Source organism: Sebastes umbrosus, chromosome 5, assembly GCF_015220745.1.
Source record: "Sebastes umbrosus isolate fSebUmb1 chromosome 5, fSebUmb1.pri, whole genome shotgun sequence".
NCBI classification, from domain to species: Eukaryota; Metazoa; Chordata; class Actinopteri; order Perciformes; family Sebastidae; genus Sebastes; species Sebastes umbrosus.
The window spans coordinates 7,971,213-7,990,059 of record NC_051273.1 but is presented as its reverse complement, the minus strand read 5'-3'; the positions used below and the strand labels follow the sequence as shown (position 1 = coordinate 7,990,059).

General features: G+C 34.4%; 2 protein-coding genes and 1 long non-coding RNA gene across 3 annotated transcripts in view; 2 read left to right on the top strand and 1 right to left on the bottom strand.

The window, feature by feature from the left end:
• raver2 (ribonucleoprotein, PTB-binding 2) overlaps nucleotides 1–2,392 on the top strand; it is a 96,326-nt gene extending 93,934 nt beyond the window's left edge. Inside the window, exon 17 of the mRNA XM_037770344.1 lies at nucleotides 1,566–2,392. Within this exon, the coding sequence (XP_037626272.1) occupies nucleotides 1,566–1,590 (25 nt within the window). The 3' untranslated portion in view covers nucleotides 1,591–2,392. The remainder of the gene's footprint in view (nucleotides 1–1,565) is intronic.
• A 7,352-nt stretch (nucleotides 2,393–9,744) lies between these two features.
• LOC119488831 lies at nucleotides 9,745–18,823 on the top strand. The gene is made up of 3 exons (XR_005207038.1): nucleotides 9,745–9,925; nucleotides 11,497–11,567; nucleotides 18,447–18,823. It is a non-coding gene; the product is annotated as an uncharacterized LOC119488831 (long non-coding RNA).
• jak1 (Janus kinase 1) overlaps nucleotides 14,914–18,847 on the bottom strand; it is a 42,009-nt gene continuing 38,075 nt past the window's right edge. The window contains exon 25 of the mRNA XM_037770771.1: nucleotides 14,914–17,071. Coding sequence (XP_037626699.1) covers nucleotides 16,952–17,071 — 120 coding nt within the window. The 3' untranslated portion in view covers nucleotides 14,914–16,951. The remainder of the gene's footprint in view (nucleotides 17,072–18,847) is intronic.

Here is an 18,847-nt window from a genome sequence, read left to right as displayed (position 1 = left end):
TAAGTGGTAATGTAGTGTGCAGGTACGCTTATAAAGTACCAATAAAATGGCTTAACATTAAACTAAAGGGCAATACTTAACATCCCTCTATTCTATTCTTTGTCGACTCTCTTGCTGCCTGCTCTTCATCCAGTTGCATGTTTTCTAAAGTCTCGCTTTCATTTTGAGAATCATATTTAACATGAAACTGTGACACATTTTGAAGCATGCATCCCTAACATGTTTCATTGAGGATATGGACAATAGAAAGAAAAGAGTAGACAAGCATTAGAGTGCAAAACAAAGTGAGAATGTATTCAGCTAAATATTTGTACAAATCCTGTAAAGGCAGGAAGAGTATCAGCGAGAATAGCTGCTGATCAAAGCCCGTTATGTGTTCTTTGTTTTCACATATTTAACATAATGAATTTACTCACTGTTTTTCCATTCAGTGGCTCCCTTACTTTTTTCTTTTGTGTTGCCCATTTCAGAAGTCTTTTAATGGAGGATATGGATAAATTACAATTGAATACCCACAGACTCTTCTTGTTTTACAATCAGTCATTTTCATACACTGACATTTCCCATAATTTTAATTCAGACAGTTGATGGTTTCCTGCTTTCCCCACTGATCGTAAAATCTAAAGAGTATTGCGTATTAAATTAATCTTATGTTTAGCTTGTAAACATTTTTTTTACTTTTTCTTCCCCACTTTTTTTCTTGCAACTATCATAATCGTTCTACTTACCATGCATTTATATTTTCAATTTCCATTTATTCTAATTTCACTAACTCGTCTTTGCACTCTTGTGACTGACAGTGTGTCCTGAATGTTTTCTGTATGATTCTGACTGTGGCTTCTGGTGGCTGTGCTAGTTAAAAATGCTTTTATTTTTGTGATTTATTTTTCTTCAGGCCTGCACAGTACTATTAAAATCAGACCAACATATATTTAACCATTTTGCTTCACTTAAATAACCACAAGGTCTTAACAATATTTCTAAATATGACTCCAAATTAACACCTTATAACATTTTTCCACTCAAATGTGTTCTCCATCTGGCTTTGCAACTGATTTCATTCAATAATGGACTTCAAAATGCTGCACTTAGGTTCAGTACTGTATATTAAATGAATACAGTAACTGTTTTCACATTAAAGAAAGACATTTGAAATGCAGATCATGCTTTAATTCTGTGTTTCTTGAACTCATAATATAATCTGCATGATTAAATTCTGCTGTTATATTGCACCCACGGCAGTTTAAAGACCAAATATCTACATGTAGATGTGCAGGTCTGTAATTTAAACATCGTTGAAGCCCTCTTCATCACCTTCTCTGCTCGGCTGCTCCAACACCTGAACTGTCTGTTTGAGAGAGATCCAGTTGTTTTTCCAGTTGTGTTCCAATGTAAAGTTGGGGAGAACAACTCAGTTGTCCCTTCTTTTTCATTCTGTATCTGTAATCAAATCTACTTCACATGACATCTCTCTCTCCATCTGTGGCTGTTTGTACTGTAGAAGACATTTTTGCATTTTCCCCTCTGAAGCAGTTCTTTTAATTGATTTGTTTTTCTTTCATCAGCCTGATCCCCCTGAATCAACTGTAACCACCATTTTATGGCGTTCCTCTGGCTGTCTGGCTCGGAGCCTCAGTTTGATTTGCTTCCTGGTGTGAGTGGATTAAAAGCGGCCAGCTGGACTCCGCTCTCACCTCCACCTCTCTAAAAGACGGGATAGAAATGTCTGTGTGTGCGAATGTGTGATCGGACCAGAGACGGGGCCTCTGTGTTTGTGGATGTGAACAGCTGAGGCAGCAGAAGCACCGTCTGCTTGTCTGTTTTCCCCGTCTGTCTTCCTGACTGTCTGTTTTCCACTCTGACTGTCCATGCCTGAATTATTTTATTGGTGTCAGCTTTTTCTCTGCCCTACGTGTCACTTGCTCTAAAGCCATGACTGTATGTACTACAAAGTTGTGTGTGTGTGTGTGGATGTCAAAACTATTGAGGACAGAACAAATCTGAGCTCTAATCCTGCAAGTCTAGATTTGATAGTGGAAAGACATGTAAGACATGTTCCTAAAAATACCTGTATGGGGACAGAATCAGGAGTATAACTGACCACAAAGAATTGTGTCACTTGACTTGAATGTAGGGCTTCCTTTACCTGCCAATTTCAAGGTTTCACACCCTCAGTTTTGGCCGTTCACATGCAAAAACAGACTCAGAGACAATCACTCTGCTGGTCTTTCTTCCACTTTCTAGTGTACTCCACCTGCTTGTCCAAAATCCTTTTAAGTTACATGAAACTCAAAACCAGTAACTCAACAGTGTTAATTGTGTCGGTTATCTTGCCAACAAGTCTTCAAAAGCCACCAATTAACTGTTATTTGCTATTTTTTTTGTCGCAGACTCTGCTCTTCACCCTTGTGATTGATTATTGACAGGTCATTAATCTAACTGGCAGGTTAAAGGGATAGTTTAGGTGTTTTGAAGTGGGGTTATATGAGGTTTATTACTTACAGTAGATGACGGTCGGCACGCTCCAAGCTTGGAGAAACAGACAGGAGCACCGACACCGGAGCAAAGCAATGTACTGCTGTGGACGGGGCCGGCAGCAAAACATATTTTAGCCTCCTAAAAGAAAGGCTCTCCTAAAAAAATCGATATCTGTTTAAGTGTACGCTATATTTAGAATATTTTCACCACTTTATCTTACCGTCAGACAGCCCTTTCCTTCTCCTTTCCGACGAAACTTATTGTTTCACTTAGTGAAACTTATCTATGCTCTCTCCAAAGCCAGCAGGCTTAGATGACAAAATAGATGACAAATAGATAATAATTTCACATTCAGTTCAGTTCGCTGTTGTAAAATACTCTAAATATAGCGTACACTTCAACAAATATCTATTTTTTTTTTTTTTTAGATGAGCCTTTCATTTAGTTGGCTAAAATACGTTTTGCTGCCGTCCCCGTCCACAGCGGTACATTGCTTTGCTCCGGTGCCCCTGTCTGCTTCTCCAAACTGGGGCGTGCCGACCGTCATCTACTGTAGGTACTACACTCACTATGGGTAAGTACCTCATACAACCCCACTTCAAAACACCTGAACTATCCCTTAAAGAGTTGAGTTAGTGTTATTACATAAACACATTGTGCTGATTTTTCACTGTGAAACCATCAAGCATCTTATTCAAAGTGAGGAAGAAAAAGGATATTAGTGTGAAGCGTTGAATTTCAGAACTGCACAGTGCACACACAAAAAAGACTGGGTTGGTAAACAAGATTTAGTGCAAATCTTGTTTGCCATACTTTAGTGTTACTGCTGTAGCTTTCATTTGGTTTCTTGTTGAGTTGAACCTGGCGAAGCTGCTCTGTAGTATTTTCAGTTCAGGTGGTTTGAAGTTCACCTGGCTCTCAAACTATTGTGGGAATCTTTTGTTGCACTGTTCAACATTCGTTGCCATAACAACCTACAGTAAGCCATGTTGAGTTGTTGTTGTGTGTGTGACCTTGAGGTTGTTTGCATTTCTACTAGTAGTCTTGATTTTATTCGCATCCAATAGAAACCATCCTGTATCTTTATAACTTTGAGAACGGTGTGACAGCCAGTAATGTGCGTGATCCGCTAAAGCCTGTTTGCCAGAAATTTGTTGGTTAGCACATTTTCATATTCTTCTGTTATTCTGCCAAACAGTTTAAGTTGTGATTATATTCAAAACTTGTGCTCTGAACATGGTTTATGCTTTGAAAATCAGACCCGGTCTGCTCTCACATCGTGACTTGCAGACTGATTGAAGCGGTTAATGAGAGTCGAACTGGTGTTTACTTCACCTGGTGTTCCATGTGTGCTGGAACCAGTAATTGCAGGTGTAGGTGTAGTTCTCTAAAAATGTACGCTTGGCAGGTAATGGGGGTAAGGAGAGACAGGCTGAAAGAAAGAGAGGAATGGAAAAACAACTCCAGCTGCCGTCAGCCGCTCAGCCTTTAGGGATTTCTTTTTTTAACTTTTTTTTTGTGGCGTTCTCCTCTTCTGTCTGCTCGCTCAGTGAAGAGTGTTGGTTATGTCTGCCAGACTCCTGCATGTTGCACGTACCTGTAGAGCTGTCACACACACACTCCCAACACACTGGAAACGTCTCCTCTCTGCTCTGGTGTTTGTATTAGCTGGACTCTGACGCAACCTCTCCCGGTGTGATCCAAATCGATATGAATACATTATTGTCCTCATGTTTTTGTGCATAGTTATCATCCCTCCTGTGGAGTAAATCGCCCAGCATTTTCAGTATCAACAGAGAAAACAATCACAGTTTGCATTTCGATACCGCAGGCCAACTGACAAACATCATTCCCCCTCTCCCTGCTGAACCGATATCTGATTGCAGACGCTCACATAAGGTCACAGTTGGCATCGAGCCTCCAAACCTGTCAGTCACCGGATGTGCAAATGTGGCAGCTTAGTGCAGAATAATCCCACTAAATCTGCACCAATCACACTTAAAGGATAAGGCTGATGATATTGTGTATTTTTGTTGGTCTTGACAAATCCCGGAAAAAAAAGGCCAAAACCAACAATGTGTTAGTCCGTCTTTTTCTAACTTCCATTACCTGTCTGTGCCGGTTTTCAACCCCAAGCCCAGTAGCTTCTACTAAATCTGGTAACCAATATATATATATATATATATATATATATATACATATACAAGGTCTTTTCATGGGATTTATGGACAGTAAGAAAAATATAGAAGATACCCAAACTTATCCTTTAAGTTAACTGACGGTGTGGTCACAACATCTGCCAAACAGCTGCATCAGTGATTGAACATTAGCTTTGTCCTGATTCAGAGCCTGTATTTCAGAGGGCTTTACACTGGCAAGACAAATGACATCTTTCCTCTGCAGACTAGTCATTTTTTTACAAATAAATTCAAGAAATTGTCTAGTGAGCAGTTGTTTGAACTGGATCAATAAGAAAAATACCAGGGCAGGATGTATATAATGATAACCAAAATAAATTCCACTGTTTGGTTTGTTGTTAGCAGCCTGGACGTGTTCGCTACACAGAGAATGACATGTAGATAAAAGTGATATAGATACAGTTGAGCTTCAGTGTTCATTCTTGACCTTGAAAATAGCAGTTTGATTTAAAATTCTCTCTGGAGTCGGATGTGGATGTCCTCCTCGGTCTTCCTCCAGTCGTCCACCGTCGATGTTGTGAGTGGCTTTTGTCTTTATTCTGGTGTTCACTGTCCTCACTGTTTCACCAGTTGTTGCATGCGATGTCGTACACCAGTGTACTCTTCCTCTCTTTAGGAGTGTTTTTGTTTTTAGGATGTACCAGCAGAGATGATAAAGTGTTCATATCTAATCTAGAAATACTTTCCATGACTTAAACACATACTTGGCATCGTATCAAAGTGAAGTTTGGGACCTGAGTTTAACGCTGGGATTAGTTTGTTGGATTATATGTTGGCAAGGGCTGCCTAAAGCTAAAGCACCATTAGTTTCAGTCTTCAGTCTTAAAAGGAAATACTGTCACAGGCCCCTGAGTTGGGACACAGCTAACGCTGTATGAGAAGGAAATCTAGATGCTCATTTCATTACATGAACTACAATGTTGATGTTTTCTCATGGCAAACTTGTGCCATACGATCAGATTCTTTTTTTAGAAATACAAATGTTTAGTTTCTTAGTTTGGTTTCACAGGTCATTCTGTACCTGTGCCGTGCTTTTATAATGCACATTTGCATGTCTGGCTCTAAGCCTTTGAATAGAGTCTCCATTGTTTTTCAACAAAGGACTACTTCTTTGGATGTATCAAATGATAGATATATCTTGAATTTATCTGATGTTGCAATATTATCTTTAAAACTGCCTCCCACAGTTTGATAGTATAAAATAACATTTTTTATATCTGTTACTTGTGTAGAATATCAGCCCCGTTCTGAATGTTGAGTGTCGGGACTGATGGAGAATATCTCTATTATTTTTCTGTGCCTCTCTGTGCCACCAACTAGACGTGACGTCCTCATGATGATTGTACTCAATGGGGCCCGGTTCCCCGAAATTAACACAGCACAAACAAAGCCTGCGTACGCCCGTGGCGGAGGATGTTCTTGACTCTGTTGTAACGCTGGTGGTAATCTTAACCTGTTAGCGAGCCAGCTGCAGTTCAGGATAAATTCTGTTTCAGTGTAAATGCAGCCTCAACTTATTTTTTTGGTCTTTTAGTTGTTAATAGAAATATGATGACATGAAAATACAGTTGTTGTGTTCATTTACATCAGAACAGAAAATCACGTATAGTAGTTGTGATTCTTTTTTTTTTATATAGCTGAATCACTTCAGGTTAAAATCCAGATTTTTCTGTTCTTGTGTAAATGGAGCCTCCTCTAAGCTTCAGTGCGTTGCCATTGTACCAGTATGTATTCTGCATATTACACAGGGTCAGCGGTGAGGCTAGACTTTGCAATAGTGAATGACTGCGTGTGCGTGTGTGTGTGTGCGCTGATCACAAAGCTTTGCAATACTGAAGTATTTCAGATTTTCTGACACATTTTAATGGCTGTAGATAAATCTAGATTTGCTGTGCTTCTTGCTTTGTAAACAGTTTTTCGCTTTTTAAGTATGTGGATTTTTTTCTGACCTGAATATACTGTAGATTTTGCAAAACTTTTATATCACACTGACATAGCTATTGTTTTACTGTGAATAATGTATTTCTAGAGCAATTTTAGCATGCCTACTTACACATGTAATATATAGAACAAACTGTTTTCAGTAGTTAAATAATATATTGCATTTGGACTGACACAGACAGAACACAACAAACACTGATTTTATTTATTTTTTCATTGTCCATTTATGGATACTTTTACCTTCCATAATTCATACTTTTGTCTTATTTTTTGAAGAATATATATATTTCTTTCCTCTTATTTTGAGCAGAAGGAATTGTCTTTTACATTCCTAAATAAAATGTGGACTGAAGCGAAACTTTGTGTTCTTGATAGTTTGTTTTTTTTCTGCCTTTCTGCCAACATTCACAGCAAAAGCCATACGATTACATGGAGAACTGACCATTTCTTGAAGTCATGATAATCTATAACTGAGTGAGATTTTACGGCTCACGTCCACTGATGGATTTACAACCGAAAAAATACTCTGCACTTTTATAAGTGTTCTGGCATATTGGAGAATTAAAAAGAAAACATAATTATGAGGAAAAAATATACTTTTTAACTGAAATAACAAATAAACTAAAAATGTATAAAATGCCATGTGAATAATCAATGATTATTCTTTCTCCGTGTGTACCATCTGAAGTCCTTCCATATGCAGTCTGCAACAACGGCAATTGACTTTTTTTTTTGCAATATTCTGTATAGTATATAGACATTTAGTCATAAAGTGGAGTATTTGTGGAGGAAAAGTGAAGTGATGCTGCCCCCAAGTGTATCTCACAGGTACTTATTCCCCCAAATTTAAATGTGCCCTGATCATCAGATGTGGATCATTTTTAGACTATTGTGGCCAAAAATTGAGTCAGTGGTCTGACATATAACTGATATCAGAAACACTGGATTTTATAATGACATTGACAAAGAAACTGTAATGTGGCAGGTTTGGCCGATACACTGATACACTTAATAAGGTCAGTATAGACACAAGCATCTCTACTAAGATAAATGTACACACTTTAAAACTACTGTACAATTGCCAGTATTAATAGCAACATTCCATGTGCACTTCACAAGGAGTATCAGTATTTTTAGATAGACTTTAAGAATCTAGCTGCTCATTGTGATAGGGTAAATAACTAAAAAAAAGAAAATTGACTCTTTGGTCATTCAGGGTCTTATATTAGTGACATTGTGGCCTTGATTTATAATAATTTTGTCACAGTATCTTCAGATGTCCGTACTGAAACCACTGGCGGTGATGATTGCCCTCCTTTAAAGAGCATGATTATCAAGCAAATCCAACTAAAAGAGCACTTGTGTAGGAGACTGAATATTTATAAAGACTTTGCTAAATGTCAGTTAGAGCAACCATCACCTACTTCACCAAAAAGAGGTTGGTTAGGTAAACAAACCCCAAAACACCAAATTTACTGCCATCACAGAGTTTACTTCTCCTGCCACTGAACATGAAGCTGGCTCACTTTGGACAGGTTTCAACAGGACTAATTCTTTGGTAGAGTAGATCCAATGAAAACTCTTAACTCTGAGGATTATCCAGAGTAATGAGGACACTGATTCTAGAAAGAATTCCTGTTGAGGTTTTCTAAATGAAATTCACCTCCATCGTGCTGGAGGGTGACAGAAATCTCATGAGATGGATATCTCAAAACTTCCCCATGTTATACTAAAACTATTTGCATGCCTCTAGATACCTCTAGAGGTAAATGATAACATGTTGATTTTAACATTGAGACATACTGCTCCTTACCTGAGGCCAAACCTTTTAACTATTGTTATATTGATATTGCTTTCCAATCCTTTTGATTTCTTTGCATTCATTTTCTAAATAATAAACTTCAGAACACATCTATAAAGAAACCTGTGTCCATGTAATTATTGTGTTGTGTTGTTATTGAGATGATGAGGACAGCCCTTTTACTTTTTAGCTTCTGTCACATCATGCCCTTATAGCATGTCTCCTTTTCAACATTCACTTGACCTGTGCAGGTCTTCATTACTAACTGATCAATCAGGATGACCTTGCCAGTTAAAAGCCGGATGTAAATGAAAGATCTTCATGATAATCTAAGCTCTTAGCGCTGGCACAGACACAGCCCCTGGTGGAGTCTGTCATCTGCCACTTTGGCCAAAAACCGACACCATCTGCCACATACAAATGAATCTCTGCAAGACACGGTGCAGTATGTGTGATATGTATTTAATGTGGAATAATCATCCAAGCTTCCAAAAATACACAACAAGAATTAGAAGTATTTCTTGAACGCCTGTGTGAGAGTGAAGATAATAAGGAGATCGCTGCATACTGACCGTCATCGGGCTCTTGGAGGAGTCACAGTAGGTGATGAGTTCGTACATCGTCACCCCAAAGGACCAAACATCTGAGGCAAGGTAGAACTTGCAGAAGGTCAGACACTCTGGAGCATACCTGAAAAACACAAAACAAAATGTAAGAGCATGAATACTTTTTCAACATATACTGTAGTTACACTGTAAGTTTTTGTGTTGATGTGACCATGCCTTCCCTGTGTGTCTTTCAGCAGTAACAGTAGGCTGTATTGTTACTTAAATATGCTGCTTTAATAATGTTTGTATACAGTATTACAGACCTTCAGAGAGAAAAGGCAACTGCAACAAATTTCAGATGCTTGCTTACAGATGTTATTCTACAAAAGGAATCATATAGTATGTCATCAAAAAAGTCATCAAAAAAGTAATTGTATAGTATGTCGAAAAAAAGAGTCAAAATATCATAGTATGGTAAAGTCATTGTAAAGTGTGTCATAAAAAAGTCATAGTATAATGTTTACTTTTTTAAAATTTATATCTGCTTAAATAAATATTAGGCTGAAGACTGTTTGTGGTTGAAAAGTTGAAAAGGTATGTCCAGAGAATAAAAGAAGAATTGGGATTGAAATGTCATTAAATGTCATCAAAAAGTAGTAGTATAGTATTGTTGGAGCCATTTTTTATTTGTATTAATGTTTGATATAACTGAGCCCATATATTTTTGTGCTTTTATTTTGAAGCCTATGCTCTTACTTTGAAAACCTTGACTCACCTGGCTTTGATAATTAAGATGGCGTTGCAGGTGTGTCTTCAGTCAGCACAGGAAGACGCCAACACAGTTCTTCAACCGCTTCATTAGTTTCAAGTTTCTTTTGTTACCTGTAACTATTATTTAATCATCATCACTGATGACGTCAGACTGGAGCCAATCTGCCACAAGCAACATTTCAAACATGGTGAGTACAACAACTCATTGCTTTGTACCTTTTACTGTTTGGTGTGGAAGCATGTTGGAGTCTCTGCTGGGCATGTTTAAACATCCAGGTAATTAAGAAGCCAATAGTCTACATTAGTTCAAAAACTCTGCAACTGCTGAGATGTTTTGAAACAAATCACCCAATTGGTGAAGTTGTTGGTTTAGAAATAAATTGTTAATAAACTGCGACAAATGGACTCTACCAGGTTAATGCTCTGTCTGGAATATGGATTTTGTTGCAAAACACTGTTTGACGGTGGAGATGTCTAGTTGATAGAATTGTCATTAAAAGTCATAGTAGCCTATATAGTATGCCATGGAAAAACTTATAATAGTATAGCACATAAAAAAGTCATAATGTAGTATGTCATTAAAAATCATAGTATACTTAACTTATACTTTTTATTTATTTATTTATTATTATTATTTTTAATTTACTTATCTTTTTTTGGTTTTTGGTCCTTTCTTTCCTTTTTTTTTCTTTGTATGTGTTTCATTCATTTTTCTATTGGATTGAATTCATTTATATGTATAAATTTAATTGTTTATGAAATTAACTCTGCTTATTTAATGGTGCAGTAATATTGTTATAGGGATGGGAGGGGGGGGGATATAATGTGTTTATACAATTATTTCTGTAATTTATGGATTTTGTACAGAATACCAATAAAAGACTTTGAGCAAAAAAAAAAGAAGAAAAATCATAGTATAGCATGTTGAAAAAGTCATTAAGAAGTCACAGTATATTTTGTCGAAAAAAGCAATAATATAGTATGTTAAAAAAAAGTCACAAAAGAGCCGTAGTATGTCGAAAACAGTCATAAAAAGTTATAATATAGTATGTAAAAGAAAGTAATAAAATGTGGAAGAGTCATATAATAATAATAAGCCATAATATAGTATGTTGAAAAAAGTCATAGTATGTCCAATAGTCATAAAAAAAAGTCATAATAAACAATACATAGTTTATGTCATGGGGTTAGCCCATGCCTTCAAATAAGAGGGGCTTCCAGTATAAAGCCAGTGGCATGGAGCTCCACTCAAGACTGCAGCGTAGGCCTGAAAAGGCAGCAAGTGCAAGAGCCCTGTAGTCAGGGGCCTAGTGTTGGTCATTTCCTTATGACAAGTTTTGTTCTTTTAATTTTTCCTGTGTTTTTCATTTTTAAATATAGTCACAGTATCATGTTTAAAAATAGCTCTAGTATAGTAAATCAAAAAAGTAATAAAAAAGCCATGGTATAGTATGTCGAAAAAGTCATAGTATAGTAAATCGCGAAGGTCATAAAAAAGTCATAGTATAGTATTTTGGAAAAAGGTCATAAATAAAGTCATGGTATAGCATGTTGAAAAGTCATAAAAAGGCCATAATATAGAATGTTAAAAAAAAGTCATGGTATAGTATGTCGAAGAAAGTCATTAAAAAGTCATAGTAGAGTATGTCTTAAAAGGTTATAGTATAGTATGATTATTTGTATTAATGTTTGATAACTGAGCCCATATATCTCTTTTTTTTTTCTTTTTTTTTTAAAACCTTGGGCTCTTACTTTGGAGCCTTGAATGCGTCGCAGATGTCTCTTTCGTCAGACTGGAGCCAATTTGCCACAAGCAACATTATAAACATGGTAAGTAAAAAATCCAGGTAATTAAGAAGCCAACAGTCTACATTAGTTGAAAAACTCTGCAACTGCGGGGATGTTTTAAAAAAAAATTGTGAAATTGTTGGAGTGTAGTATGTCAAATAAAGTCACAAAAAGTCATAAAAAAGCGATAATATGATACAATACAACTTTATTGTCAGTTTGCACTGAAATTGATTTTGCATCCATAGGCAGCTCAATTTAAGAAAAAGTACACATACAATAGACATACTGTTACCATAAACAAACAGACAAGTAAGACCCATCAGACAAAAATCAAAACACATCACAACTAACCATACACAACAAATTAAAAAATAACCATCTGTCCTCTGGATTTACATCTCCTTAGCAACACATTAATTATTATTTAGCAACAAGATGGACTGATGAATAAAAGCATTTTTTGTTTTCGAAATATATACTATGACTTTTTTTCGACATAATAAACTATGACTTTTTTTTATTTTTTCTACTAGGACTTTTAATTTACATACTATACTATGACTTTTTTGACTTAAAATAAAAGTCATAGTATGTTGAGAAAATATAAAAAGTCAGTATAGTATGTCAAAAAATTAAAGAAGTCATTGTATAGTATGTTGAAAAAAGTCATAGTATAGTATGTTGAAAAAAGTCATAGTATAGTATGTTGAAAAAAGTCATAGAATAGAATGTTGAAAAAAGTCATAGAATAGAATGTTGAAAAAAGTCATAGAATAGAATGTTGAAAAAAGTCATAGTATAGTATGTTGAAAAAAGTCATAGAATAGAATGTTGAAAAAAGTCATAGTATAGTATGTTGAAAAAAGTCATAGAATAGAATGTTGAAAAAAGTCATAGTATAGAATGTTGAAAAAAAGTCAGAATAGAATGTTGAAAAAAGTCATAGTATAGAATGTTGAAAAAAGTCATAGAATAGAATGTTGAAAAAAGTCATAGAATAGAATGTTGAAAAAAGTCATAGAATAGTATGTCAAAAAGTCCCAAAAAAAACATAGTATAGTATGTCGAAGAGTCATAAAAATGCGATAATATAGTATATGATGAATGCTTTTGATACACATGCTTTAATAAAAAACTTAAATACTTTTAATCTTGCATACTGTATGTCATGCTAATACCTTTTCACCTTGTATAAAATGTATAATATACTGACTAGTCAATGTTACCATTTACTATTACTGAATGTCATTTGCTTCATTATAAGTTGTCTCTTAATCAAACATTAAGATATAAGTGGAAAAAACTGTTTACAAAACATTATAGACATGACCACTGACTATTTGTGTAACAATTTAGCCACAAATTCACATACTGACCATATACGGTCCAGCCATATTCTCGGTTTTGACCGAGTCTTGTTTTTATTTTTTCGACATACTATACTATGACTTTTTTTCGACATGCAGTGATATGACTTTTTAAAAAACGTTTTGAAATACTATACTATTACTTTTTTAAAAATGTTTTGACATACTATACTATGACTTTTTTTGACATACTATACCATGTCTAGCAATTCGACATACTATATTATGACTTTCTTTGGACATACTGTACTATAACGTTTTTTGGACTTACTATACTGTGACCTTTTTTTATTTTTTCAACATTCTATATTATTACTTTTTTTTAATAATTTCGATATATTATATAATCATTTTTTTCAACATACTATTCTATGACTCTTGTTTTTCGACATACTGTACTATGACTTTTTTTCGACATACTGTACTATGACTTTTTAATTTTCGACATACTATACTATGACTTTTTAAAAAGATTTCAACATACTATACTCTGACTTTTTTTCGACATACTGTACTATGACTTATTTTTAATTTTCCGACATACTATACTATGACTTTTTAAAATGTTTTGGACATAACTATACTATGACTTTTTAAAATGTTTTTGACATACTATACTATGACTTTTTTGGACATACTATACCATAACTTTTATTTCTTCGACATACTATACTATGACTTGATTTTTTTTCGACACTATACTATGACTTTTTTTCGAAATATTACTTTTTTTTATTTTTTTCCAGATATTATACTATGATTTTTATTTAGTATGTTAAAAAAATAAAGATATAATATAGTTTTTTGAAAAAAAGTCGTCGTATAGTATGTCAACATTTTTTTTCAAAGTCATAGTATAATTTGTCGAAAAAAAGTCATAGTGTAGTATCTCGAAAAAATAAGTCATTATGCGATGAATTTTTTTCGTCATACTATACTGACTTTTTTCGACACACTATGCTGAGTTTTCTTTATTTTTTCGACATACTATACCATGACCAGTATTTCCACATACTATACTATGACTGTTTTTAAATGTTTCGACGTACTACATTGACTTTTTAAAACATTTTCGACATCCTATACTATGACTTTTTTAATCATATCGACACATTATACTACGACTTTTTTTTTATTGTTTCGAAATATATACTATGACTTTTTTTTGACATACTATGCTATGACTTTTCTTTATTTTTTTTTGACATACTTCAGTATGATTTTTTTTCGACATACTATACTATGACTTTTTATTTTTTTGACTAGACCTTTTTTTTTACATTCTATACTATGACTTTTTTTTATTTTTTCAACATACTATACTAAGACTGTATTTATTTTTTCGACACTATACTAGGACTTTTTCTCGACTTACTATACTATGCCTTTTTTAAAGTCATAGTATAGTATGTTGAAAAATGTCAAAGTAGAGTATGTGGAAAAAATGAAAAAGTCATAGTATGTTGAGAAAATATAAAAAGTCAGTATAGTATGTCAAAAAAATTAAAGAAGTCATAGTATAGCATGATGAAAAATATCATAGCGCAGTATCTCGAAAAAATAGTCATAGCATAGTATGTTGAAAAATTTCAAAGTACAGTATGTGGAAAAAAATCAAAATATCAGTGTAGTATGGCGAAAAAGTCATAGTATGTTGAGAAAATATAAAAAGTCAGTATAGTGTGTCAAAAAAATTAAAGAAGTCATAGTATTGTATGTTGAAAAAAGTCATAGTATAGTATGTCGAAGAATAAAACAAAAGTCATATAGCATGATGAAAAAAGTCATAGTATAGTATCGAAAAAATAAAGTCATAGTATGTGGAAAATATTAAAAATGTCATAGTATAGTATGTTGAGAAAATATAAAAAGTCAGTATAGTTTTTCAAAAAAATTAAAGTCATAGTATGTAGAATAAAAGTAATAAAAAAGCCATAGTATAGCATGTCAAAAGTCATAGTATAGTATGTCATAAAAAAGTAGTCAGTAGTTAAATAATATATTGCATTTGGACTGACTCAGACAGAACACAACAAATTTATTTAATTCAATTTGTATTAATGGATACTTGTACTTGCCATTATTGATACATTCGTTTTATTTTTTTGAAAAATATATATTTCTTTTCTCTAATTTTGAGCAGAAGGAATTGTCTTTTACATTCCTAAATATAATGTGGACTGAAGCGCAACTTTGTGTTCTCGATAGTCCTTTTTTTCTGCCAAAGTTCACAGTAAAAGCCACACGATAATATGAAGAAACTGACCATTTCTTGAAGTCATGATAATCTATCACTGAGTGAGATTTTACGGCTCATGTCTACTGATGGATTTACAACAGAAAAAACCCTCTGCTCAAATTTCACATACTCACAGATAAAATACACTTTTATAAATGTTCGGGGCATATTGAAGAATTCAAAAGGAAACGGTACAAATAAAATGCACTTACATAATCATGAATATCACTAAAAGAAATAATATACTTTTTAACTGAAACAACAAATAAACATAAAATACCATGTGAATAATCAATGATTCTCTCTCACTTCAAGCCCTGTGCACCACCTGAAGTCCTTTCATATACAATCTGCAATAATGGCAATTGGATCTCTTTTTGCACTATTCAGTACGGTACATAGATATTTCATAAAGTATGTGTGGAAAGCTACATAAACAGCAGAGGAAAATTGACGTGATGCTGCCCTCAAGTGTCTCTCACAGGTACTTGTCTTAATCTCTCACTCCTCAACTAACAAGTTACCAGCTGTATATGTGATTTAGGCAATTAATCAGATGCATACAGTTCTCAATTTAAGATTTGTTACATTTAACAAACCAAACCCGTTTAGAGATTATAAACCGGACCAACTCAATCAATCATAGGACCTTAACACAGTGCAAAAGATGTGATTCCTGAAACAACATGGAAGATGATTAGAGAGCCATAACCTGTAATAGAAAAAAAAAGTAGATTTGCTGTGCAGATGCAGGTCACTTGGGGTGAGACAAGCATTTATTACACATTTAAACAATGCAGCCTGAAAACAATTAATCTTTGGATTATGTTCTTGATTAATTGGTCTATAAAATGTCTGAAAATAGTGAAAAATGCCTGTCCGTTTACTAAAACTTAAAATATGATGTCTTCTAGAGCCAATGAATGTTTGTCATTTTTTTCCCAGCTAAAATGCCGATGACAACAACACAGTGAAAGCAACATTGTTTACTGATTGCTGGCTGTAATTTAAAGCCAGATCTTTGTCACTGCATCTGCACATAATGAAAGAAAATCTATCACAGATTACTTCATGGCTAAAAGAAATACAAAATCAGGCGAACAGGAGTCCAAGACAAAACGTTAAAGAACCACATCTTCAGTATCTGTATTAATGCCTTTGTCCATCCATCCAAGATATTATCAACATGATTCATTAGTGATCCAGTGGGTGTCTCCCAAAGAAGGCTACCACACAGCCATTGAACTGTGTGGACGTGGACGTTAAACAGTTCCTTTCTCTGCTCGGTCTCCATCTTTCAAGCGTCCATCAGTGAGAGCGATATCGGCCTCGACTCCAAATGATTATAAAAGCCTTTGGCGCACATTATAAGAGCGACGAGTCCATGTGAGTTTGACATTTCTGACAATGCAGAGTGTTAAATCCCTTAGATACATTTGGAGGTCCTTTATAAAATATAAGGTCACATAAAGCATGAGCTAAGGTTACAAGATTTGAGAGGATTAACTTGTTTCATCCAATACTCAACTCGAATTAGGAAATAATGGAGTAATTAAACAAACTGGAGAAATAAAAACATAAAAAATATGGCATGACTGATAGGACTTAAAGTCTTTTCATGGTTGTGGAAGGTTTATATATGAGTATGAAGGAGCACAGCTTTGTGTGAAGCTCTGATCCTTCAGGACTGTCTCTCAGTACAATGAAGCTGCACAGGCAGATGCTGATCTGGGGTCAGTGTTACCGTTCACATCTGGTCCCGAGTCTGCACGCAAAAATCAACATCACTCTCAGAGCCTCAAACATTTTGAGGAGGTTTAAAGTCCGTTTTGTGGTTGGAGCTGTTGCTGCATGTTGCTCAGCTCCTCCACCAGGCGTTTAAAGGTGATTCTCCTGTCGGGCATGTTCTCCCAGCACCTGCGCATGAGCTCGTACACCTGTCAAACATGAATTGTGTTAGACGACAGGTGGTAGAAATGTGAAAACCTAACAGTGAAATTAACTGCAGCTGTAAGATGTATTGCTTGCAGTGCAGCGGCTTTTACTTTATTTGCCTGTAGCAGGCGACATTGACATGTTAAGTTAAATTGCTGTTGCTATAGCTTTCCTTTCTTATAGGTTACACAGGTTAGTGTGTGTTAGGTCAAAGGTAGTCTGATGGGGTGTTTTGCATCCAATAATACAAAATTGTGTTTAAGTAAGAAAAGTCATAGTATACAATGTCAAAAACAACCATAGTACAGCCTGTCAAAAGAAGACAAAAAAAGTCATGGTATAGTATTTTTGAAAATATTCAAAAAAAAAGTCAAAGTATAGTATGTCAAAAAAAATTAATAGTATGGTATGTCGAAAAAATAAAAAAGTCATAGTATAGTATCTCTATAAAAAATCATAGTATAGTCTGGTGAAAAAATAGAAGTCACAGTATAGTATGTCGAAAAAAATTCATAGTATATTCTGTCAAAAACAAGCAAAAGTCATAAAAAAAGTAATTGTATGTCGAAAAAATAACAAGTCATAGTATCTCGATAAAAAATCATATAGGATGTCGAAAAAAAAAATTGTATGTTGAAAAACGTCATTGTATATTCTGTCAAAAAATAACAAAACTCATAGTATAGTATCTCAATAAAAAAGTATAGTACGTCAAAAAAATAACAAGTCATAGTATATTCTGTCAAAGTTAAAAAGTCATAGTACAGTATGCCGAAAAAAAAGTCAGTTTATTCGGTCGAAAAAATAAAGTCATAGTATAATTTGTCAAAAAATAACAAAAGTCATAGTATAGTATCTCAATAAAAAAATAAAAAGTCATAGTATAATGTCGAAAAAATAAGTGATAGTATAGTATCTCGAGAAAAAAAATGCATTGCATTTTATGTAACAAAAAATAGAAAAGCCATAGTATAGTATGTCGAAAAAAGTCATAAAGTCATATAGTTTTTCGAAAAAAGTCACAAGATAGCATGTCAAAAAATCAAGATCTTCAAGATACACTCATACACTCTAAAACCACTGTAAAATTGCCAGTACCACTAGTAAAATTTCATGTGCAATTCAGAGTATCAGTAGTTTAAGATAGGCTTTAAGAATCTAACTGCTCCATGTAATAGGGTAAATAACTCAAAATGAAATTGTGACTCTTGGGTCATTCAGGGTCTCATAGAAGTGACATTGTGTCCTTGATTTATAATAATTTCGTCGCAGTATCTTCAGATGTCCCTACTGAAACCACTGGTGGTGGTGGTGATGATTGTTTTATCTGTAATTTGAGTGCTCTCATCTCCTTCTTCCCTGTTTCCTCTCTGACAGGATGTGGATTTTAACATTGAGACCTACTGTACAAAAGCTGCTGCTACTCCTTCTTCAAACTATTGCTCCTTACCCGAGGCCAAAAATTTTAACTATTGTTATTAGGGGTGTCATGATTCTCCAAATCCACGATTCATCTTTGAATTGTTGTTTTTTTTCCTTTGGACGCACGCAAATAGAGAAAGAGAGAGAGAGAGAAAGAAAGAAAAATACTGGGAGAATCACCGATCCTGCTTTTGATTGCTGCTTTTGGAAGCTAATTTCGATCGATTTCCGATTTAGAATCAAAATCGTGACATCCCCAATTGTTATATTCATATTGCTTTGTTTGCATTTGTTTTGTAAATACAAACTTCAGAACACTTTTAAAAAAAAAAGTCTGTGTCCATGTTATTGTTGTG